Source organism: Vicia villosa, linkage group LG5, assembly GCF_029867415.1.
Source record: "Vicia villosa cultivar HV-30 ecotype Madison, WI linkage group LG5, Vvil1.0, whole genome shotgun sequence".
Taxonomy (NCBI): domain Eukaryota; kingdom Viridiplantae; phylum Streptophyta; class Magnoliopsida; order Fabales; family Fabaceae; genus Vicia; species Vicia villosa.
In genome coordinates, this window is record NC_081184.1 from 35,793,457 (window position 1) to 35,819,990 (window position 26,534).

Here is a 26,534-nt window from a genome sequence, read left to right on the forward strand (position 1 = left end):
TTTTTATATGGTTCTTTATTACACACAAAATTAGCACATGAATACGATAATAATGTTTAATCTTAAGGGCCACTTTCAATTCAATGCCTATTTTATTTTAAACAATAATGACTTTTATTTGAAAACTAAAGTATTTATTTTCAAATTTCAAAACGATTCCTATGGATATTCGGTTTTCAAAGAATTAGGAGTATAACAGAGCAATCAATAAAACTCAAACTCTATTCAAGTAAAACAATTCCTTTTAATTATGCATATTGCTTATAATTTCTTTTATTTATATTATTCATATCATTACAAAAATACTACACCAGAAAAAAAATCACCCGTGCGGAAGCACGGGTCTCTGACTAGTAAATATATTGTAATTATAAATTTTAACATAAAAAAACGGAAAGAAAAAATGAAAAATTCGATTGTATTATTACTTTACAAAATTAGTATCCATGTTTGAGAGACAAGAACTATCTTTAATATTATTTCTATAAAAGATATTAGACAAAATAAATAAAAATATAATATATATGAAATGACTCAATAAACCATAAAATTTAAAAATTCTTAAGTTCCCAAATGGAACAAAAAAATCAGAAATTTTCAAATAAAAAAGCATTAAAAAGGATTGAAACTAATTAAAATGAACAAAATATTCAAATCTAAAAAACTTAAAATATTGAAAACTAAAAAGATAAGTTTTGCGATGATAAACAAGTTCCATGCGTGGGTTTCAAAATTTGTGAATCAACAAGAAGAAAGAGTCGTTCACACACACAAAAAAAAAAAAATATAAAACATAATTGAAAGAGATTAAAGTCAAACAAAAAATATGAAAATAATGACTCTTCTCTAACAAATTAATATTGGTAAGAAAAACTAAAAAATCAACATTAAATAATTTAAACTAATTAAAAAAAACAGAGTCGTTAAATGAAGAAAGTATTTAATTAGAAGAAAAAAATGAATTTAACGAGAAGAGATAGAAGAAACTATAAAAAAAGAATGATTGTGAAAATTTTGCAACTTAGAATTTTGATTAAACTTAATATTATCTAAAAGTAGAACTAAAATATAAATTCATAAAATTAAAAATTAAAATATAATTAATTAAATTTAAAAATAATAAATTATAGGGTTAAATATGTTTTTAGTCCCTGTAAAATTATCCAGAATGACTTTTAGTCCTTATAAAAAAATATTGACTTTTAGTTCCTATAAAATTACTTTTGCACTCAGTTTTGGTCCCTATAAAGAGACCAAAAGTGAGTGCAAAAATAATTTCATAAGAACTAAAAGTCAATATATTTTTCATAAGAACTAAAAATATTTATAGTGATAAAAACATATTTAACTCTAAATTATATTAATTTAAAAATAAAAGTTAATTTGCATATTTGAGTTGAAAATGGAATGCACATGTAATCTTATTATTATCTTATTATTGGTGCCATATCACAAAAATATTTTGCCTCCAAATTATGTGTAGCCTAGGAAATTAAAGAGGAAAAAGAAGAACCTGTGGAGAATTGTCATACGGCTACCACATTCATTATCATCAAATCATTAAATAAAAAGGTAGGATATTGAGACAAGTGTCCAATACAACATTAATTCAACCAACAACTACCACCCAATTTTGATGCACATTCACCAAGAATTCATCAATCTTCTCATATTCACACTTTATCTTATTTTCTATATAAACCCCCACCCACAAAGACATTACACACAACAATCAAACAAACCAAGAAAAAGAATTGAAAAGAAGTAAAACAAAAATGGCAAGAAGCATGAAGCTAGCATGTGTTGTTTTGGTGATGTGCATGGTAATTATTGCGCCTATGGCAGAAGGTGCAATCTCATGTGGAGCTGTAACTAGTGATCTTGGTCCATGCCTTACTTATCTTACAGGTGGTCCTGGTCCTTCACCACAATGCTGTGGAGGAGTGAAGAAGCTTCTTGCTGCTGCCAACACCACACCTGATCGTCAGGCTGCCTGTAACTGCTTGAAATCAGCAGCCGGTTCCATTTCAAAATTGAATACTAACAATGCAGCTGCTCTCCCCGGCAAATGTGGTGTTAGCATTCCTTACAAGATCAGTACCTCTACCAACTGTAATGCGTATGTCTTATCATATCTTTCACTCTTATTTTTCTGATGCTTTATTTTGAAGTATTAGTTACTGACTAGTTTTTTTATTTGTTATATTGACAGCGTTAGGTTTTGAAGATGATGGTGCGGTTTCAAGGTTATCATATGGAAACATCTCAATAGTATATGAGAGTTTAATGTTAAGAATAATAGTGATATAGGATCATCTTACATGTGGTCCTATTCTCTTGTACTAGATACTGTCTCTTACTATGTTGTTGTATCAATATACATATATAGTGACGTATTTTAATTTGAGTTTTTGATTTTAAATTTCTGAATATATATCAACGATATTATATTAAAAAAAATATTTATTACCGAGGGAGGGATAATGCATAAAAACATAAAAACAAAAAAGGCAAGAATAAATCTCAACCATTCATTATTACCACCACCCCATGATTCCTATTAAAAAAGAAATTAAATTAAAAATAAATTAAAAACTTCCCTATAATATAGTAACATGTGGACATTCTTGCATTTCTTCTCCAATTTCCTTCGTACTAAATAGCATTACTCTTTTAGGAAGGACAAATCAGAACATTTATTTTGAGAGACTAGACAAGGAGTATTTTATTTATAAATTCTGAAATTCAGAGATAAAATCAAAGGCACATGAGAATAGTATTACTGGAAAGAATAACATACAAGTATAAGAGAGAGTAAAGTCATAAGTAACAAACTCCTCATAATTAGCTAAGCTTTTACGGTTTGTTTAAGTTGCAAGTCACATTTGCAACACTTTTAAATTGTCACTAACAACAATGTTCACAAAAGAATTACATTTGTTATGCACTTTCTAATTCAAATTTCTTAAGTTCCTCATTTATATTAATCTTTTGAGGCCTTCAATTCTAGTTTTATTCATGGGTTTAGTTAGATGCCAACTAATAACTATTCAGTCTTGCAATACTCATTCTTCAACCTTTCTTTACAAACTTGATCTCTTAGAAAATGGTTTTTTTTCTTTATCTGCTTACTTCTACCATGATTCATAGGATGGTTTGCTAAATCATTAGCCGACAGAATTGTTCACTAGCATCTTGATTTTCACAATATCACTAACGTCTAACTCTAACTACAACAAATGATATATTTTATGACAAAATTATCAACTCAACCAATAAACAACTGAGATATATATCATAGGCATACCACATTTCAATTTATTTAGAAAAAATACTAGCTATTTTCTCGTTTGAGCTAGAAACCGAGGAGGAATGATTTGATCAACCCCATTCAAATCCCAACAACTGTATTTTATCATATTTTATTTTATTTTTTTTATTTATGACCTATTCCCTCAGTTAAGTTGGCAACCAAGGAGACAGATTTTGATCAACCCCTCGAATCTCGGGTCAAGATCCTCTCCATTTTTCTCTTTCTCCATTTTCTCCATTATTATAGTTTTGTAAATAAATAACACGTATTTTCATGACATGTGACATTTAGTTCACATTTATTTAATTTTATATACTTCAAACTATAGTAATGGAGTCTTCCATTTCTTTTAAGAAATGGAGAGGATCTCTACCCTCGAATCTCAGCAACTGCATTTTAGAGCATTTAATTTTTTAAACATTCTACTTATTCCCTCTTTTCCAAAATAAATGTCACATTTGAAAGAAAAAAAATTTGTCCTAAAATAAATGTCACAATCAACTTTTTATTCAAATAGTTCAAATATTACCCCTAATAATTATTCTATTTTGTTTTTGTAGGATAGCTTTTTTTTCAAGATATAATTAATAAAAAGAAATAAAAAAGAACCTTGAGCAATGCACGTATTTATTATTTGTAGTCTTTACATGTAAGGTACTAATTACATATTTCATTGTTTTTTGATATAGAGTAACGTTAATTTTTTGGTTTCTATATAATTAAAAAAAATTATGAATAGTATACAGCATCCTTACTCATAGTTCTTGAATTAAATTGAATATGAAAAAAAAAATGAAAATCATGAAGTTGAAAGAGATGCACATGAAAACAAAGAAGATTTTGAAGTTGAAAGAGTAGAGGATTCTCTAGATTTTGAAATAGATGCAGAAGAAGTTAAAGAAGATTTTGAAGAAGTTGAACAAGTGAAAGACTCAGGTGAAGATAATGAAGGTTTTGAAGTTGCTATAGCAGAAGACAATCCAAATTTTGAGAGAGAATATGAAGAAAATAATGAAGATAATAACATAGCACTCTTGAACATTGATTTAAATGTGCTGGCACATCCTGATTTTGATTTGAACGAAATCCCAGAAGAAGAAGATGAAGTATTTCCAGAAAGAGGAGTATTTGATCCAGAAGCAGAAATCAAAGAAGAGGTGAAGAAACTTATAAAAATATGGGTTCCAAGATTTTAAATTTTGCATAATCGTGTAATTTGGTTTTCATTTTCTATTGCTGCTAAGTTATAATTAATCCTATGATTTTAATTGTCTATTTTTTGCCAAGTTATAATTATAATTATGATTTTTATTTCCTATTTTTGCCAAGTTATAAGTATGATTTTTATTCTAATGTCAAATCCATCTTGTGACGCTACTCGACAAAATTCTTCATCATGAAAATCAATGCGTGTTCTTGCATTGTCTTGTTGAATAAATATTGGAGATCCCTTTTCTTCTATTGGCCATTTTTCCTTGATGGCAGGTAAGATTTTCTCAATCAAGAATGTCCTTATCACATGTTTATTAACTGAAGTAATCGGTTTAGTTTCTAAAGTTCCGGCAACTCTATTAATACTATTCCTTTTAGTCGGCTCTTGTGTGACCAAGGGAAATATACCAATCTTTCCAGAAAAAACTTCTTTTCCTTGCGCATCAATCCTTGGACGAGCTATAGCAGCTAAGAACATGACTTTTTCAATGAAGTTTTTGCTTTTACATGTACGTAACAGAACTTCTTCATCTTGTAGTAAGTAGTAGTTCTCTGATTTCTTTGTCATATAGAACCACTTTTCGTCGATATGAATGGTGTTATACATACCTAAAAAAGTTGGATCATGTGTCAAGCTTGAACTATCTAGCATTGATAAACAAAAACGCAATCTATCTTTTTCGTTTTCTTCCTTTAAAAAGGCTTAATGGCATTTGAATGTCTCCATAGGACTCCTGACTTTAAATATCTATGCAATGTGCTCTTACTAACTTTTGCTGCAAATGAAAGAGATCTAACGGTGGTTCTTTGACGTAAAGGAGTCTCACGAATTCGGTCATAGTCAACTTCAATTCTTTTACGACCACATTTTTTTGTTCTTTTATGAGACACGTCGACATGTATACCACTATTTTTTCCTTGCAACTGAAAATTGAGATGCAACTATTTTAAGTACCCCTGGTATCAACCTTCCTTCAACACTCTTATCTAAAAGAAGATTGTATATGGCCCTTCTATCCATATTAGATAAATTGTTTTTTTTTTGTGTTGTCAGAACCTCCAAAATTTCTCCATCATCAACAATATCTTCTTCTTCTTCTGTACATAGTCATATATTTAATGAGTTAAATTAATGTGTAAAAAAGAAAATATTAAAATTTTTAAACTTAATTACCTGTGTCTGTTGGCCAAAAAATATAGGATGATGAAGAAGTTGGAATTTGATTGATATCACCATCTAAATATTCAGTAACACCAATAAATTGAATTAATAGAGTAATAAATTCCTCCATTATAAGAAAAAAATATTCTACCATAATTAATTAATGGAATTGAATAACGATAAAAAAATCTTTAGTACCAACAAATCAAAAAATTAACTTGCATGACTATTTTTCCATTTATTCAAAAAGAACAATGAATAATGAAACATCAATGTAGCGTTAAATAGAGGATTAAATATAACGTACCAAATTGAAAATATGACAACAAATAATTATTCTTTCATTTATAAATAGGAGAATGATGAATAATGAAACAATAAATAGAAAAATAATGAATAAAAAAGAAATGAATCATTCCATTTATAAATAGGACAACAATAAAAGATTGAGTTGAATAGAGGACATCATCATGTATACCAGCATTTTCTTCTAAATCAGTTGAGACCATATTTTCTACAATTATATCATCTTCCATGTATATCAACTGTCAATGAGATGTTTTAATTTTGTTTATGTAAATAATGAAGTCTATTATCAACCCACTTTAATTTTTATAGAACAAATTTGGTGGGAAATTTTAATTATTTGGAGGGAGAATAAATGTTTTGTTCTTTTAGTTTCCCTCTTTTTCCTTTAGTTACAAATTTCAATCTGCTAGCAGCCGTAAAGTGGTATCCTAGAAACTAGGAAAACATTTAATGTGCGGGAATTGATAACTAGGAGTAATAACAATAATTACAATTATTAAAAAAAACATTAAAATTTAAAAAGAAAATAAATATAATAAGGGTAATTTAGTAAAAACAATATTCTCTTTCTTCACTTTATCACTTTTTCTTAACCTGTGTGAACTGGTCAACTGCGACATATATTATGGGACGGAGGGAGTATGACCTATCTCTTGGTTGAGCTGAAAACATAAGATAAACTATTTTAGTGCCTTTTCTTTATCTTTTTATTCATAAGTAACAAATTTGTTTCGTTCATTTATAAAGTAACATCAGTCAAGGCACTGTCAGCTCATGAATTCACATGAAACATTAGTGATATGCATGAAACTCTCACAAACCAATCATAACGTGAATACCACAACAATTTATCTTTGATGCAAATTGTTGAAATATAAATTTAATATACTGAATGTGGAACTATGTGCTAGCAGGTATAAATAGAAAATGATCAAAGCTCATAAATAAGAAAAATATGTTGGTGATTGTGTTTGACTTGAAGATATCTCAAGTCTCATCCATAAGAAGATTAAAGTAAAATGCTTATATGATTAGTATATCCAGCAAAAAAGACTTGATGGTTTAGAATGTGATCTACTGATCGTGTATAGTAGAGTGATTAGTGTTTTGTAAAAATATAAGGTAGTTTTTGTAAAGTAGTATGGTTAAGTCACACACGCTCACACTAAAAATGATTTTTGAAGCCTCTTTTTTCAAATAAAACCACCTAAATGTTTTTGGATGATGAATTAAGACTAGGCCTCTATAAATATCCAATGTCATCTTTCTTCCCCTTATTTTTTACTTTTCTCTTATTTTCTTTATCTTTAATTTTTCACTACATATCCAAACGTTTTTTAGAAAATATTTTCAAACTCTGATTTAGAAAATAATTTTTTTAAAACTATTGTTGTTCAAACATACACAATTCACCCCCTCTTGTGTATGGAGTCACATGTTCATCAAGTGGTATCAGATCCTAACTCGTGTTCAAAGAATAATCGTCTCAGGAGGAGAATGACTTCTAACAACGCTTTTAACAAAAGAACTTTCCTAAACACACCTCCACCATTGATTGGTGATAGGTTTGAACTATGAAACTCTAAATTTAAAATATTATTTATAACCTCACGGAGAATTAAACCAATGTACCCAATTCTTCGGTGTAGAACCACTAATTTACACAATAATTCTCTAATTCCGTAGTCCAATTCAAAGTTAAACCATGAGTTCTAAGTTCGTTAACTCAAAAGCCACAACTTACAATTATCTATTCATAGTTAATTACTAAGTTAAAATAGTTTTTCTAATTCAATTCGGTAAACATGTATAGTCATTAGGGTTTCAACTTTTAAAAAATTTATTACATGTTTATGTACCAAGGAGATGGGAATTGATCAGCCATCATTAAAGAATCATCCATAATTAATAGGCTAACTACAAAATATCCAAGCAACACGAAATTAATTGCCATGGAGTTTAAACGCCTCAAACCCTGAAAAGCATGATTGCCAACGAATTTAAACAACCGGGAATACGAAAAAGGAAAATTAAGCCTATGCAATGCTTGCGATACTTTGGACTGATATTATATTACTAGACCTAAAATGAGAATGGTCCATGATGGAACTAATGGTCGAGCACTATAATGAAGCTCGGTCACTCTAGGAGTCCTAAGTTTAGCAAGTCGGCCAAAGCCCATAAAGCAAGGTTGGCGCCTAAAGAACATTCTAGGTTCTCAATTGTGTTTAATCTCGAAATCCAAAATTTGTCTTAGGTACGCATTTGGTTTATGGGGTGGCTTTGGAGAAACAAACTAAAATGTTAATAAAGAAGGACAACCGTTTCTTCTTAACGATTTATGGAAGACTGAGCCTTCTCGACTCCGCATTTCAAAAAATGAAATGAGAAAACCTTTTCTCACTTCTAGCCAAAACTCAAAGAATTTTCAATGAAAGTCAAATCGAAAAAGCCATTAATTAATTCCACAAAAATCAGAATAACAAAGTCTCTTGCAATCCTCCCAAGTAGACTTTCTCTTATAATTGTACTTTAGAGTACAAGAATTTTTAATATATATACTAGTAAGATACCCGTGCTTCCGCACGGGTAAATTTATTTAATATTGTATAAAATTTAATTAGATACGTATAAATTAAAAATGAATGGTTTAATTATAAATGAAAAATGATCATATAAAATCAATTATATTAAATAATCATATAAAAAAAATACTATAAGATGGAGATAATAAAAATGAAATATTAACATTTAAAAATAAAAATTATCTCTCAATTAATAGTAATTGTTGATTAAAATAAAATAGCTACTGTGTTGATAATGATGACCCGTGAAATAAAAAAATTATTTGATGCAATATAAAATATATTTAAAAACAAATGTAAAATAATTAATAATCATGGAAATTTAATTGTATTAAATAATAATAAAAAATCGTGAGATGGAAAAAAAATAAAAAAATAAAGATATTATCTCTCAAATAAAGACAATGATTGATTAAAATAAAATAGACATTATTTGATAGTGATCCGTGAGATAATAAATAAATAGAGAAAAAAATTAAAATGAAAGTAAGAAAGTGTGAAAAAAATGTGAGAGAAATTTTAAATTTTAATTAAGATAGAGAAAATGTGTAATGATCGATTAAAAAAATTAAATATTGAGTTGATAGTGGCCCGTGAAATAATTAAATATTTTTAGGGATAATAATTAAATGATCGATTATTAATATTTTTTGTGATAATAGATAAATATAGAAAAATTAAAATGAAAGTAAGAAAGTATGGGAAAATGAAATGTGAAAGAAATTTGAAATTTTTAGTAAGATTAAAATTTAAAAATAGATTATTAATATTTTTTGTAATAATAAATAAATTAAGAAAAATTAACATGAAAGTAAGAAAGTGTGGGAAAATGAAATGTAAAAGAAATTTGAAATTTTAAGTAAGAGAGAGAAAATGTGTGTTTGGGAGAAAAAGTTGAATCATAAACATGCAATTGACACTTGGCAAAAAAGTTGATTTTCATTGGACAATAGAAAAGTGGTTGAGTGATTTTGTTAGTTACTATTTTGTCCAATTTGTAGTGTAATGTTTTTTAGTGGGAAGGGGTTGAACAATTTTTTAATATATTTTTAATGAAATAATTTTAATAGTAAATATGTTCCCGTGAATTATAATTTATGAATATTTGACTGAGTAACTGTACCGCCAAACAAAAACTAGTCTGCAAAATAGTACTCCCTCCGTCCCATATTATAAGCAAATTTCACCTTTTTAGATTCATTTAATAGTTAATGTATCTAGTCTGTATATAGCCTAGATACATTAATTATTGAATGAATCTAAAAAGGTAAAATTTACTTATAATATAGGACGGAAGGAGTACGTAACAGTGTGAATATGAATGGGTAACACAACATGGTAAACCCCCAACCCTGGTATTATGAATTCGGTGCCGTAATTAAGGAACACTTATGGTGAAATTTATTAGCTTTGCCGACGACACACACTATGGTCGGCAACCTTCCACATTGCGGTGCCTGTTTTTTTTATTATTTGATCTAAAAGGTAATTTTCAAAAATAAGTGATGTTCAAACTCCTTTTTCATCTTTTGAGTTTATAGTTACGATTAAGTTCATATTTAAATTTACATTTACCGGCGAAGTGAACACGCCAACATGAAATTGAACTTTTAGTTCTACTCTTCTTTTTGCACTCTCCATATTGTTCTTTGCTAAAATTGAAAATGTTAAATGAAATTCTTCATGGGATGAGTCACTCTTTCATCACCACTCCACAATTTTAATAAACACTTAAATCACCACAACTCATATGATCTGATGATAGTTGGTCAAAATACGATTTTACGCAATATAGTTGTTATCGATAAGATATGTTGATCAAAATACATATATTTGTTATCATAGGAAACTAACGAGATTGTTAGAAATAAAGTGGGTTAAAAAAATTACCCCTAATTTTGATCTCAATGATAATAAGATATAAAAAATTCCTTTTTTTTTTTTTTTTTTTAAATAAGAAGAGACTAAGCTACATACGAGAAAGAAACTGAATAACTACAATATGAGGTGAAAAACATTCTTACTAAGAGTCTGTTTGGTAAGACAAAGAAAAGAGCTTTTAGCTTTTCAGCTCGTATTAATAAAAAAGCTCTATTGGTAACTCTATTTTAGCTTTTAGTTTTTTTACTAGCTTTTAGCTTTTTTTTCAAAAGTTATTTGAAGTAGCTTTTGAGCTTGTAGCTTTTAGCTTGTGAGTTTTTCTTCCATTAATACCCTTATTATTTTAACTAAAATATATTATTACCCTCATTAATTAAAATACCATTAATGTCATTTTGTATCTATCAGCTAATGAAACAGCTAATTTACCAAACACTCACATTAGCTTATCAACTATCAGCTACCAGCTACCAGCTACCAGCTAAAAGCTATCAGCTATCAGCTAGTTTTACCAAACAGAGCCTAAGTAACACGGCGAGATCCTCGAGACAATCTTCATAAATCCGCAATTATTTTGAAAATTTCTTTACCCACCTCCCTATGGGGGTCACCCCCAGCGAAATTCGCAAACTACCCCTGCTTCGGAATAGAACTTCCGAAGCGGTTTTTTTTTAAAAAAAATTTCCTTGATTCGGAAGTTCATCTCCGAAAACACCTCATGGGGGGTGCGTTCGGAGATGAACATCCGAAAACACCTCATGGGGGGTGAATTCGGAAGTTCATTTCCGAATTATGCAGAAACTGTGTTTTTTTTTATGTTTTTTCTTAAACGCAACCGCATTTTAATAAAACGTTACCGGCAAATAAAATAAACAATAGATAGACTGAAAACACTAATATGATAAATAAACAAAAAAAAAATACTAATATGAAAATATTATATACAAACCGAAATAAATAAAAATAGTGTGCTAAATATACAATCCAAAATCAAAAAATGAATAAACCCCACCACTACTGGGTGTGCCTAACCCGCTCACCCTGGGCCCTCCTCTGCCGCCTGTACCCCGCCGCACGGCCCGCATCAGTGACGATGATCTCCATCACGGCGACTGCCTCTGGTCCGCCCTGATGAATGACACCTCGATCCAACGCGTCCCGCCCAAGCATCTCTATCCGCTGGCAGATCGGAAGGAGATCAATGGCGTGGTCATCCTCCGCCTGCCGGTTCTCCAGGATCTCCTCGTGTGCTGGCCTAGGAGCGCCGGGAACATCGGGTCTCAAGAGAGGATGGGACACCCGGTAGAACCATGTGACGTACCCCTCCACACTGTGCCAGTCCTGGGTGACCCGCATGCGACGGTACTCCTCCGGTACCACATGATGCTGCCACTCCTCCCATATGGCAGTGAGCTGCACTCTGGTCACTGTGTCAGGAGCAGCCTCGAAGGGTGACCTGGGTATGATCTGCACGAACCCAAACGGCCGCATGCACCGCTCCGGGAGATACCGGACCATGATGCCGGTCCCGCATGCCAACCAACCTGAATATAGAGCAACCCTGTCGAAGGGGACAACCTGAGCATAGTCGGCGAACGGCCTCCAGGTGACGTCGTCGTGCATCGTGCGGTCCAGGTACAGGCGGTATGGTCCCACCGCATCGTTCCCCCTCTGGAGGGCGTATCTGGCGGCCCTGGGCATGGCGTCAACGTACGCAGGATCGATGTGGAAGCCGTGGATGCGGGAGAAGTAGGAGATGATCCAGCTCTGAAACACAAATACGATAATGTATTAAAAATAAATACGAAACATAAATAAATAAATAAATACGAGAATGTGTTAAAATCAAACGTACCGTAAGCAGAGTGCAGGATCCGACCAGCTGCCTCGTCCTCCAGTTGGAGGCCTCATTCAGCTTCTGGTAGAGATATGCCAGAGTAGCTGCCCCCCAGTTCCACTGGTGAACGGTATCCAGGTCCATGAAATAGCGGAGGTAGGTCACGTCGACGTACCTGGCGCTCTTGTCCACAAAGCATGCAGCGCCTACCACATGCATGTACCAGCACCGGAGAGCGCAGTCGCGGTGATAGTGTGTGAACAGCTCGTTATCCGCACCCTCAGCCTCGGCAGCCGCGTCCAGATGATGCTCAAAGTAAGTGCTCAGTGTGGTGAACCGGACATGAGGCCCAGAAGTCGTGGCGCACTCATAGTGAGCAACCTCGTGCTCCATGCCCAAGTAGAGCGTCATCCACTCAATGGCCTCCACCCTCTGGATCTTGGAGTGGGTCAACAGCGGCCCCCTAATCGGCAGGTGGAGAAGACACTGCACGTCGTGCAAGGTGATCGTCATCTCCCCAACCGCCAGGTGGAAAGATGACGTCTCCTTGTGCCAGCGCTCCACAAATGCCCCCTGCATGCCGGTGCTGATGGTGGTGTACCCGGTCATGCAGAGCCCGCTAAGCCCTGAACCTCGCACGTGGTCGTTAAACCACTGAGCTGCTGGTTTAAACAGACCGAAAATCTTCCTGGAGTGGTTCACCATTTTCAATGGCTCTCTCTCCTGTTAAAAAAAACAAATAAGCGAGAAATAAACGGTAAAATTATAAAAAATGGTGACAAATAAACTGCTAAGTTAAAAAAAATACCTCTCCCTCCCAGATCCGCCGAGCGACGTGATCCTGGTAGTGAATCAGCAGGGAAGTGTCTAAAGGCCGTCCCGGAAAGCTATCCACCTCCTGCTCCTCCTGCTCCTCCTCCTCCCCGACTGGAGGGTCAACATCCGGTATGACCTCCTCCTCCTCCTCATCCTCATCCTCCTCCTCTCGCTGGCGGGAAGAAGATACCCGAGCCAGCCTACTCCTAGAGCCTGAAGCAGATGAAATCTCCACCAAGTCCTGTGGAACGCGGACACGGCGTCCCCGTCCCTGGGTCGACGCCAGCTGCGCCGCCGCCCGCTCGCGTCTAGCCGACGCAGTCTGGGACTCTCTCCCCTGTCTGATGCGTGCTGGCTGGTCTGACATGATCCTGTAAACAATCGAAATCGATTAATATGCGAGACAAATGAAAAAACAAAAAAAAATGAACTTCTGGTACAGTTCGGAAGTTCATTTCCGAAAACTGGGATGGAGGTGTTTTCGGAAATGAACTTCCGAAACACCCCCACGCAGAGCTTCTCTGCAACCTCCAATGGCAGACCCAAAAACCTAAACCAAATCCATTTTTTTGCCTACTAAACATCCTAATATCAGTACTAAGCTATCTTAATGTCATTTTTTCAGATTCTAAACACCCTAATATAGTTTAATCAAATAGATCTAAAACTTGAAAAAACAATGATAAACTTACCAATTAGTGTTTAATGATGAGTTTGGTTGAGTTTGGAAGAAGAGTTTGGCTACTTCACACTTGCTTCTGCAGAAATTTCGCCTATGGAAGTGTTTGATGATGATTAGGGTAAATGATTTGGGGGAGGGGGAGAGTTATGCTTAATCTGCAGAACGCGTTTTATTTCGGAAGTTCATTTCCGAAATTGTAGTTTCGGAAATGAACTTCCGAAATAAGACATTTTTTTCAAAAAAAAAGGCGCTTTCGGAGATGAACTTCCGGAAACACCTTTTTCATGCATTTCGGAAGTTCATTTCCGAAGTCAGGGGTATAATGGGGTTTTCACCAGAGGTGGACTAGAAGATAGGGAGGTGGCCAAAGAATTTCTCATTATTTTTCATGATTATCCTCGTTTGAAGAGTTGAGAAACTAACGCAGTGTAATTTAGGACCGTTTGTTTTGACTTTTTTTTAAAATGATTTTTATAGTGTTACATAATTTTGTGTGAAAAAATTTTATAAAGAATTTTTTTATAAAAACTTTAAATGAAAATTCGGTTTGAATAGTTATTTTTAAAATACGATTTTAGGTATTTCATTTATTTATGAAAAAAAATTGATATCAAAATTTCAAACAATCACTTAATTTTGAAGCTATTTCAAATAGATTTTCATAAAAATCATTTTTGAAATACAACTTTTTGAAAAAGTTGTGATTTTAACTAGGTTTTGGCCTTCAATAATGTATGTTTATGTTATAGGATGTCACAATTAGTGTTTCATTTTAGAAAAAATGAATACAAAAAAACTTGTAATATTTTAGAAAACATTTTATAAAATCTATTTTTAAAAATACAAAGAAAAAATTCATTTTTTTAAGCTGAAACAAACATACTCATAATTTAAAAATAAGTTTGAGAACTTGAAAGTGTCAGATGTTGTTGTTCGGTGATAAATGGTGTATAATTTGTATGTTATAGTGTAATGAATGTGTTAATGGTGTAAGGTTCTACATGATGTGTTGCTACAATACTAATGTTAAATGCTTGTAATGCATGAATATATGATCGGTGACTATTTTAGTGTGGTGCATTGGTTAAGGTGAAAGTCATTGTACGTGTTGTTGTTGTTTTTGCATGTCATTCATAAATCATGTAGTATGGTGTTTGGACAGTGGTCTGCTTTTGGTGAGCCTCAATCCTATGGAGGATTGGGTGCGAGTAGCTGGTTCCAGGTGAAAAATATATAATATAAATTATATTAACTAATATTAACTATTATTTCATTTTACCTAATAAGAAATTTTACAAAATAAAAAATATAATATTTCAAAACAAATTAATATTAACTATTTTTTATCATTAAATAACATATATTATGTTGTCTTAATAATATAATATGTATTCTGTTTTATAATATATATATATATATATATATATATATATATATATATATATATATATATATATATATATATATATATATATATATATATATATATTTGTTTAAAATTAATTTGTGAAATTTTAAAACAAAAAAATATAACATCTAAAAATCAAGCAACAATCTAAGCAATATATCAAAATTAAAATTACAAAAATACCTCTTCTTTAATCTTTTTTGTCCAATCTTTCTTTAAATCTCTTCAATATTTTTCAATCCTTAAAGAAAAAAAATTAACAGAAATTAAATAACTAAATTAGTATAAATAATATTTGAAGAAAATAAAAAATACAGCTAAAAGAATATTATAAAAGTATCATATCTTTATAGAAACTAGTGCGATACCCGTGCATGCGCACGGGTACGTGTTGGTGCCGTGTCATTTGGGTCAATTAATAATTATTTGTCTACCTAAAATTTTTGTAAATATTTTTGAGGGTTTGATAAATATTTCTTTGAATATATTTGGATTATGCATACCTATTAAGCTTCCATTTTTTTTAATTGTATTTAATCCTGGTAATAATAATTTATTGTGTAAAATATTAATTTGTGTACCAAAAATGTAAATATGTTGTTATAATTGTTTGTCTACATGATGAAGGGTCCATGCATCACAAATATATCACGTGTGTTATAATTGTTAAATAATATATTTAATGAATCCCAACAGTTATAGAAAGTTTTTGGAAACATAATAGGATACCAAGAGTCAGTAGTGGTACACTGCATTTTGTCTCTTTTGTTTACAGACTTTAGAAGTACTTCCGAAATAGAAGGTTCCTAGGTTGTTTGTCATTTTGGAACCGTTTTGCTTACTACTTCGCAGAGCACAACAATGGCGAGGTCCGATCGCAAAGTGGAAGATGAAAGGTACTTCTATGGTGTTTTTTCCATTTCTAACAGTGACACTTCATCTTTCTTCTTGCATGTGTGTTTTGGTTCTCGATTTTGTTTTTCCTGTTAGTTTTAGAAGGTCTGTAATATATAATCGGTATTAGAATATGGTAGTTGTTCATGCATTATTTTTGTTTGGTACCCATTTGTGTGGTGGGTGTTGTGAATTATAATAGGTATTAGAATCTGGTAGTTGTTCATGCATTGTTTTTGTTTGGTACCCATTTGTGTGGTTTTGTTGTTTTTGTAGATTTACCAATTATCTAGTTGCTTGAATCACATTGCTAATAATGTTTGGTATGCATGCAGTTGCTCATCTAAGAAGGTTGTCAGTATGTATGATTCCAAATTAAAACAACTATATGATGACTACCTTTATTATGAGGAAGAGCTTGAGGAGAAGACTGGGAAGAGGTCTAAGTCGATCTCCTTTGAAGATTTTTGCTCTATTGTGGAACCTATTTGTGTTGATAATACTAAGGATGGCGGTGATGACATCGCAATGAATAAGGAAGGAGAAGCTGTTGTTGTTGTTGGCAAATCAGACGTCCATACATCCGCACCTGGTGATTTCAACTGGTAAATCATTTTAAATTAGTGAGTTTTGAATTTAAAGGGTTCCTATTTTCTGTGTTTTTGTATGTTTTGATATTGTATTTATGTTATCGTGATTGTTTTTCATATGTAGTTATTTAGAAGCCGATGGCGGGCAGGGAAGTGGTGAGACTGTTGCCGGAGAGGGTTTAAAGGCCAAATCGAGGAAGGCTAAATTTGTGTAAGTATTCTGTTTTAGGACATTTATTTTGTTAATTTGAAAGACCGTCATTAATGTTTTTGATGATACTCCAAATATGTTAGCTCACATGAGGAGTATGAAGGTCTGTTTGAAAAATATAGTGTAAATCAGATGAAAGTTGTCAAATTATTGAAGGATCCTTGTGTCGATGACCGTAGCTCTGATTCGGAGAGTGATGAGTTAGGGGATGAAGGATATGATTTTTACCACAGTTGGAAGGTTGAGGTTAAAGACGGACAGAGCATGCAGACTAATGTGCAGGTAATACTTTAGTACTGTGAGTTTATATGTGTTATGATATAATAGATACGGTCAATGATTTTACAATTATATGTTTTCATTGCAGTCTTTTCCTGCCTGTGTTTCAAAACACTATCTGCTGTGGAATCAAAGAGGCATTGAGCTTATAGATGAAGATACTCGGAGGAGTTATTATTTGGAGATTGGATGGTCAATGCGAAACAAAAAGGCGTTTAAGAGGGAAAAATTTATGGGTGGAGGATGCACGAGTATGTGAAGAATAGGGATGTCCAAACTGGAGATACCTTGTGGTTCACCATAGAGACTCCTCCGAGACGGCTATATGTTACGTTGGTCAAGGGGTAGGGTGTTTTGGATTTGGACTTGTAATATTGACTGTGTTTAGTTTTTTGGTAATATGTATGGCTTGAACAGTATGGTTGGTTTTATAGTTGTTAATTTTTGGTGTGATACAGGGGAAGTTTATGTTTTTTTTTTATCTTCCCGTGAACAATCATATAACAATTGTGAATGAAGTTTTTTTTGTATTAAATGATAAGATACATGTGTTATCCTTATGGTAGTGTTTTTGTTTTGAATGAATTATATTATTTACTGAAGTTCCGATAGATTATTGTTCTTGAGTAATATAAAAAGAAGTTCTAATAATACTATTACATTTATCTGTGATATTTTTATTGACCTAACATTGGAAAGATAATTTGTTAGTTTGGGAATTATTTTTATGTTCTAAAGATTTTTATATTGTTGTAGTTATTTATTGGTGTGTTTATTAGTTTTAACATAACGTTTAACGTTTGGAATTAAGTTTCTATTGAAAAGAATTATCACATTAAGTATTTCGGTGGTTGTAATAGAGGAATGGTCAGGTGTGAGTAGTAATGGGCTTTTAGTGTCATTAGTGATGAATAGAGTAATATATTACTTCTTATGACGTAGGAAACGTTTTGTTGGTTTCTATACGTTACGTTGTTTCGGTTTTTAATATAAGGTTTATGCCCTCAAAGATTTTACGACTAGTTTTTCAGAAGTTTGGTTGAGGAATGAGTGAAATGGGTGAGAACAGTTCAATGATTTCTGGTGGAAGGTGATTTCCTGCGTGTAAATTTGATTTGTAATGTAGACGGGATAATCAGCTAATGTTGATACACGATTTGATATTTCTATTTGCATGTTCAATCGATGATTCACGTTTTATTAGAAATTATATACTGATTCTGAATAGTCTTTGTTTAGCAGGAATGCAGCAAAGATGGAATTTGAAGAAACATGGGATATGCTGAAAAATGAAGTTCTCATAAAGAGGGTGTTGGAGGAGAGGCGGATTCAGAAAGAATGGAAGAGAAGTTGGGAAATGCTGAACATTGGGAGTGAGGTGAATGGGACGGCTGGCAGTGGTCGTAGAAGAAATGCTCGTTTATGGAGCCAAATAACTGGGAAAGAGGTTGTCGTTGAAAGATCCACTGATGGGAAACATGATAACAGTTTGGCGAGTGGAGATGTGGCTAACACGAGGTTTTCTCCTGTTATGAATGCAAAAGAAAAGAGGAGCAGGAGGGTGGAATCCATTGATACGAAGGAAGAGGATGGATACAAATACTATTCCTGGTGTAAGGTTATTGATTCTGTTAAAGTAGCTTCTGAGAATGTGCTTGTAAGTATATTAAGTTAGTTATGTTTGGGTTAAGTTTTTTCAAACATTCTGGTTTATGAATTTCCTCTACTTCTATTTAAGTTGTATGGTTAAAGATGATAGATTATATGCCATTGTTGCAGCAATTTCCTCAAGAAGTCGTCCACAACTGCTTGGACAAGCACTATACGCGCGTCTTGTTTCGTGATTCTGACTTCAAAAGGGTATTCAAGTGTGAGCTTCATTATTCCAAGAGGGAGTATTGCGTTGAGAGATATCTTTGGAAGGGTTGGTGCGATTTTGTGAAGGAAGGAGGCATTCAAGATGGTGATCGGCTGAGATTTGTAATCTACGACAAACCTTGTTCATCAGTGCAACCTGGGACACAAATGGTAGCTGTGGCAGTGGTTAACCGATCCCGGTGTGGATAATTGTGGTTAAATTAAAGAGCAAGATGGCAGTTGAAATATGAGTGTGTTATGTAATGATAGTTTTAGTAATGATGGTGTGACAATAGTTATGTATTAGTCGTGGGGTTGTGTTTGTTTTATGTTGTTCGAAGCTTGATGTAATTTTAACACGTTTCTTTATGTTTCATGTCAGTTGTTGGATAAGTCCTATAATATTTTTTATGTAATATTAAGTTTATTGTGTGGTTATTATATTAATAGATGTGTTTTATAAGATAGTTTTTAATGAATGTTTATAACCGAAATTAAATGGGAATGTTACAATATTGATACCATATATGTTTGTTGTTCTATAAATAGACAAAAAACCTGATTGAAACAGGAATAGTTTGCAGTGTTTTGAGTATCATACAAACACAAGTTGTGTCTTTGGTTTCTACTAAATGGATAAAACAGGAACTCTCATTCATTCCAGACAGATTGATTGTTTTTTAATTGTGAAAGTATGTTCACAGGTATGTACAGTAGTTTCCTGAGTAAATAGTTAAGCATTGGTTTTATGTTGTTTATTATGTTAAAATTATCTCCACTCATAAATTAAGTATTGTAAATTTCAAGATGTATTTTGAAATTGATCCAGAATTCACACTGAATTACGATGACGAATTAAACAAAGGTTGGACAGTGCTCAACAACCAAGGTGTCCCCCATGAGTTGATCTTTAATAAAGTTGGCGATCATCCGATGATAATAAGTGGGTGGTGCTTGTTAGAAGCATATTATGCTTTTCCTGCGGGCGTTATTGTTGAATTTGGTTATTATGGGGACAATAATTTTGGAATAAACTAGTTTAAAGAAGTGGGAGATTGGGTGGATTTACCGTACTTTCACAGCCGATACACATTTGATGACAACATTCATTTGTTTGTTGTTACAATTTCTCAGTCTTCATTAAATGAGGGAAAATTAGTTTAGTAACTTATTCTAATACTTTTCAGTTTTTTGGGTTAAGGTTTAATGAAGTAATTGTGTGATTTAACAGTTTGTGTTTGTATTGCAGAAGTTGGGGTTAAATACTGCAAGAATCTTGGGAAGTTGTGGGTATGAAGCCCTTGTTTTGTGTGGGGACAGCGGTATGTCCACAACAATGAAACTGTCAAACATTCATGATCCTTACAATATGGAGTTAGGTCCTGGGTGGGATATGTTTTGTAGATGTCATAAAATCGATGTCGGTGAATGTATTGTATTTAGAGTTGATGCCCAATGTCGTTGTGCAATATGTTACGTTTATAGGTTTCCAGGATAGTATATTGCAGTAACTGGCAGCTATCACTATAATTGCTTTTGACGTTTTTTAGTGTTTATCTGTCAGTAAACCTTAAAAGGGATTGAAATTTAAGAATCAGCATAATAAAAGCAACAAATACAGGAATTATATATTGTCGAAGATCTCCTTGTAAACTACATTTGTAGTTGTTGTTTTAACTTTGGCATGTTGATCATGTATTAATATCTTGATTCCTTGTTTTGTTGTCACTCTTGATAGTGCAACATATATTTGTCCATGTGTAAAAACATCCCTTGGTAGGTATAGACCAACAGTATCCAAAGACTGTCCTTGGGATTTGTTAATTGTCATGGCATATGACAGTATAATGGGGAACTGTCTTCTGTTGAGCTTGAACGGCCATGGTGATTGGGAAGGTGACATATCCATTCGTGGGATGTAAACCTGATTGCCACAGCTCTTTCCAGCTATTATCGAAGCTTCAATAACATGTGTCCCCAATTTTGTTACTATCAACCTTGTTCCATTACATAGTCCTTCTGACTGATCAATATTCCTCATGAGCATAATTGGTGTTCCAACCTTTAACTTTAAATGATGGGTAGGCAAACCAGATGTACGGAGGGAACTGAGAAATTTTGGAGTTAGGATATTTACCACTGTGTCGTCATTGATTTCGGACTTATCAACAGAATTGGAGCTGTAGTAATCCCGCATGTCTCCTGTATGAAGAATATAATGAGTTAAGTGAAATTAATCTGAAAAGTTGATTTTCGTAAAGGGTAGTGAGAGAGATGTAGACCTGGGATTAAGTCAAGGATATGATTGTTTATTTGTTCCACAATTTCTAATGTTGAAGCCAGAATTGCTCGATCCTTAAGGTATTGGATTGAATGAAAATTGTGAATAAAGTCAGGATATGTAGCATCAACAATTGCGACGATTGGGTCTTCGAATTGTGTTATCAACAGGTCAGGTGGAACTTCAAAATCTGTCACACCGTCATTGGGCTCAGATACTTTTCCTTCGCCAATTCTTAACAACCATTCCGAAAACTGTTGCATTTCATTTTTATCATTTTGGGTCAGACCGGATTGCAGGCGCGTGTTTTTGGTTAATGTTAACACTTGAACATAATTCCATATGTAAGACGCATTTATGGCAGAATGTACAATATCCGAACGGCTTCCTCGAGGGACAACAGGTAAAATCTGCCTGAAATCACCTCCAAAAACAACAACTTTTCAACCAAACATCTCCTTTGAGTTACCGTATTTAGACATTACGTCTCTGAGCGTTCTATCAAGTGCTTCAAAAGTATGCTTGTGTACCATTGGAGCCTCATCCCAAATAATTAGTTTAGTTTGTCTAAGAAGGTCTCCCACATCATCATTGTACTCAATTTTACAAGTAGAATTATCTAGCGTTGGCACTGGTATCTTAAATTTTGAATATGCAGTTCGACCTCCTGGCAACAATAATGACGTTATACCACTGGTTGCAACTGTCAGACATATATCATGCTTCGACCTTAATGCTGCCGCCAGTGTTCTCCACATGTATGTCTTACCGGTCCCACCGTAACCATGTAGGAAGAAGACTGCACCATTCTGCGACTCAACTGCGCGCATAATTTTTTGATACATAGCTCTTTGTTCATTTGGGTCAAGGTGATCAGTAAGGTCTTTCACAAAATTGGGTTTCTTCAATAGCATAACTACCGATATAGTTATTACGAATCTCTAAACGATCAACCAAACAAACAGTAGTATTATAAAATATAGTTAATAATATTATCAATGGTTTACCTGTAAGTCCACCAAAGAGATTTGTGAATTCTGTCTTTGTTTTTGCAATGTCATAATTGCGTTCGTCATATATCAGTCTATTACCTAATTGTTGCAGAACATATCCATCTGGATAAGGGATTGGTTTGAAATCTTTTAGTGTCCTTTTATTTTCTTGAAGCAGCTTTTCGATTTCAATCAGGGTCAAATTTTGCAATTCGGCTTCTGTGAGAACCAATTCTGTTTTTCAACATTATAAAGAAGAAAGTTAGGCATTGGCTAATAGAAGAGATCAATTTGGTTGTAATTATATATATAGATAGATAGATAATATAACTGCAACAATAATTTAGTATATATTGTTTAAATTTAAACTCTTAAAAACCTGTATTTAAAGCCAATTGCCTTTGAGCATGTAGGACACCATCAGATAATAGCTGCCATGAATCCTTCCAAACGTGTGTTGGGCGATTAACAGCGCCTAACAATAGCATCACCACAAATAGTTTTCGGACAAAATGTCCATAGCCCCATTCACTAGCCTATTTGGGAGCACCAATATATTCTTTGTCATCTTCCAGAAATCCCAAGGCGAAGCATGCATCTCTAAATGCTTCATACTGGTTATTACCGACCTTGCGAATTTCTTCATAACTTTTTGGTCGCTTGGCTACCGTCAACATCATCCACAGGTAAAAAAGTTCACCTGTTGTTGGTGGAACCCATATCAATCTCCCAATGGTGAATCCCTTTTTGCGGGGCCTCCACTCCCTTTCTTTTTTGTGGTAAACAAATTTAGATACAAATTGACCATAAGTGAGTGACTGTGCCTCAGTATACTTTGAGTTTGCAGATAGCCAACCAGTAAACATGGAATCAGTAACACTTGCATTCTCCAAAACATTTTCCATTCGATCGTGATCAGTGTAGTAAACAGCCTTTTCGCCTACCAGGTGATAAAACATACGTTCAACTGCCGGTCTTCTACCATGAATGTGAAAGGAGTAAATTCTCCAGCATGCTTCACATGGTGAGATATATCTGCAATCTAAGTATTGTTTTATTTCATCAACCGGTTCATTGTTGTTGGTTGACACCGAAGCTGTTATTCTGTCATAGCCTTTGCTAATGTATTTGAAAAGATATTTGATTGAAGTGCTCTGGTTACACCATTCTATGTTTATATGTGCGTTATATTTGAGGAGAAATCTTTTGTTATAAGGTACCACATGACGGTTGTCCAATGTGATACCATTTTTTTCAATAATGTGGGTTTTTGATCTTCTCCTATAGAGGGGATAACCTTCTGCATCAACAATAGTTTCCTCGTTAAACTTCTTTGGAAAGTATTTAGAGCATTTACCATTTTTCATACAGGTTGATGTCGTGCGCGCCACTCCACATGGCCCGTGCATCATGTTAGATTTAACCAACGCATACAACCTCGGATGAACAGCAGGGTCTGGTATTTCAGCACAGATGATGTTGTCAATGTCCGATGGTGTGGGGTATTTGCTCTGAGAATGTAAGAAAATCAAAATATATACGTGTGGCAATCCCCTCTTATGAAATTCAATAGTGTACATAACTATAAATGTACCAATTAGTTAATATGTAATTTCAATTTAGGAAGAAGATGTTAATTACTTAAAAGAACATAAAAAAGCATACTTACATGCCAAAACTTTCCCTAGAACACGCTTTTTTGTTATATATGCAATGAGTTCGTCAAACTTGATTTTGAAGACTTTAGTAATAATATCTGGTCGATCGTGCGGTTGTAACCCAGTTTCGGACAAGGCACGGATAATTTCGGGCCATGTTGGATTCCAAGTAAATGTAATGAATAGGTCTGGAAAACCCAATCTACTTGAAATTGCCATTCCGTCAAAATACAGTTGATCCATACATCTTTTTCCCCCAACAAAAGATGACGGCAAGACAACTCGCTTTCCCCGTTTTTGTTGTTGTCTGCCATCATCGTTATTGCATTCATCTGTCAACCTGTTATATTTTCCCACTCTTAATTTTGATTGATTATTTCGCAACCAGTTCAGCCTTTCAGATTCCATCGTACAATAACCATCGACCAAGAACTGTTGAAACAGACGGCGTGAGTGTAGCAAAGTTTTTGCCTCCTCGCTACGGTTTTGTAACCTGTATGAAAGCCAGTCCTTGATGCTCTGACGATTTTGTCGGGTAACCTCAGTTTCGTGGCGATATCTATGCAATATATTTTTCATATAACCATCTCCACCATACACAAATATGAGAGGGTATTGATATGCCAAATATGCTGGATGAAACTCATCAATACGTTGCAAACCACCGTTGCGTGCTTGAATAATAATGTCCCTATTACAAGCAGAATCAATGTCTCCCACAATTAGTGCAGCAACTTCTGAAACCGTTGGTCTGTTATACACGCGTCCATCCTCAGGTCTATCACATATAACCCTCAGGTTTAAGTCTAAGAATGCATTATCGTCCAGGACATCCCTCGCCATTCTAAAAACTTTAGCATGAATATTGAACTCATCTAACATGATCTTCAAATTATGAACAGTGTTCTTGTCAATTTCAGTATTGTCTCTGCGCATTTTATGCGACGTTAAAAATAAATATAGGTAACAATCACGAAGAAATGAACTATTTGTGGAATATTAGAAATACCTGAAACACTTCATTCTATTAGTAACTTCATTATCTATGTCAGAAATATATAGCTGAGCATATTGCGGACGGTCTCCAGTTTTTGGTAGTAGAGTACCTATTCGATGACAGGTTTGACCGTGCAGTCTCAAAGTTGGTGGTCCTCCTTTCTTTGAATATGTGGTGTCAAATTTCATTCCAGGAGAAGTAAACGAAAACATTGAGTTGTATGTTCTAATATTATTTCGATAATTTTTGCTCTCGGTAGATGTTTTATTAAACACCAGATGTCTCAACAGTGGCGGTGGCTCTTCAAGTAAAGGTACAACAATTTTACCACCGCGACAACAACGATGGAATGTTGGAACATGTCCCTTTTTGGTTTTACTGGCACGTTCTTGAAGCCACATGTGTGCATGACAATATGTACATTCCCATATTTGATCCCCTATATCAGAATATTTTGCTGATTTAGAAATTAATAAGTGACATTTGTGATCTAAATATTTGATATGCCGTTGAAATGTTTATTCTTTGTAACATTACCTTGTAAGTTTGAATCTGCTAAGGGTGCTTGTTCCATATCATCCTCAGAGTCTGAAGTATTGGATGAGCTGCAATCATCCTCGGAGTTAGACAGTGGCACTTGGGAATATTGTGTTTCAGGTTCTATGATAGAAAACTTCCTATTTTCCAATATAAGCCTTCTTTTCTTGCGAGCATCAATTGAATGAGCTCTATCTTGTACATTTGGAATAGAAACTGGGGAGACTGTACTTGGGGATGGGGCACTGCTGGGATGACCACATGATGATTTCTTATTTTGCAATATCAGCCTTCTTTTCTTCCTTGCATCACTTACATCAGTTTTATCTACCAAGTTTTGAGAATGATCTGATTCAGTGCATTGTGCATCTCTCTTCTCCTTCATTCTAAGTCTTCTACTTTGTCTAGCAATAGAAGAGTTAGTATGACTGGTTTGTTCATTAGTTTCTAGCATATTTCCTAAAGATAGCTACGATGCTAGTAAGTAGTTCTAAGAAGAATATGAGTGGACCAATTATATAGATCAATTCCAATTACAATATTAAACTGTATGGATTCTACAATATAAAACTGTATGGATTCACATTACTCAAGTGATAACAGTTGTTATGAAACAAACAAATATAATATTAATGGGGTATGTTGGAAAGTTGATTGGGATGAGGCAATAAGTGAAGCATTATCTGCTATATACTTTATACAATGCAAATGGAAGGTCTTGTCATTATAATTTCAAAACGTTATGTACAATTTTTATATTACCTATTATAACAGTCCTTATTAATGAGAACATGAATGGACATTAACATATTTCTAACTCTCATGTGTACCTTTATTTAAATCAGTAGGTGATCCTATTCAATCCAATTGCCACAGGTGCTCAGATAAATGTCAACAAATTTAAGAGAATACATACAATGTCATATGCGCAAATATATTAATTTTTATTATTTATAACATTCAACGGAGCATTTGGTCGGTGCATGTTAGCTGTGTTGATTTCTCAGCATAATTGCAAGTTCCATTTCATGTT

At 33.5% G+C, this 26,534-nt stretch overlaps 2 protein-coding genes across 2 annotated transcripts; one reads left to right on the forward strand and one right to left on the reverse strand.

Moving 5' to 3' along the window:
• Nucleotides 1–1,710: 1,710 nt before the first annotated feature.
• On the forward strand, nt 1,711–2,407 carry LOC131606500 (non-specific lipid-transfer protein 4). Its single transcript, XM_058878721.1, has 2 exons — nt 1,711–2,119; nt 2,213–2,407. Exons 1-2 carry the CDS (start codon nt 1,776–1,778, stop codon nt 2,223–2,225), a joined length of 357 nt encoding a protein of 118 aa, XP_058734704.1. The 5' UTR covers nt 1,711–1,775; the 3' UTR covers nt 2,226–2,407.
• An 18,253-nt stretch (nt 2,408–20,660) lies between these two features.
• LOC131604509 (uncharacterized) lies at nt 20,661–25,955 on the reverse strand. The gene is made up of 9 exons (XM_058876944.1): nt 25,502–25,955; nt 24,977–25,403; nt 23,979–24,895; nt 22,860–23,891; nt 22,689–22,784; nt 22,325–22,543; nt 21,848–22,233; nt 21,319–21,727; nt 20,661–21,238 (listed from the first exon to the last, which is right to left on the reverse strand). The coding sequence occupies exons 1-9, from the start codon at nt 25,953–25,955 to the stop codon at nt 20,661–20,663; spliced, it is 4,518 nt and encodes a 1,505-aa protein (XP_058732927.1).
• Nucleotides 25,956–26,534: the final 579 nt, after the last annotated feature.

Bases quoted from the DNA above. Each gene is read 5' to 3' on its own strand.
- LOC131606500 (XM_058878721.1), top strand. From the start codon at position 1,776: ATGGCAAGAAGCATGAAGCTAGCATGTGTTGTTTTGGTGATGTGCATG.
- LOC131604509 (XM_058876944.1), bottom strand. From the start codon at position 25,955: ATGCTAGAAACTAATGAACAAACCAGTCATACTAACTCTTCTATTGCT. The intron at 23,892-23,978 runs GTAAGTATGCTT...GTACATTTATAG, and splicing joins TCTAGGGAAAGTTTTGGCAT to TTATGTACACTATTGAATTT. The intron at 22,544-22,688 runs GTTTTTAAGAGT...GTTGAAAAACAG, and splicing joins GCAATTGGCTTTAAATACAG to AATTGGTTCTCACAGAAGCC.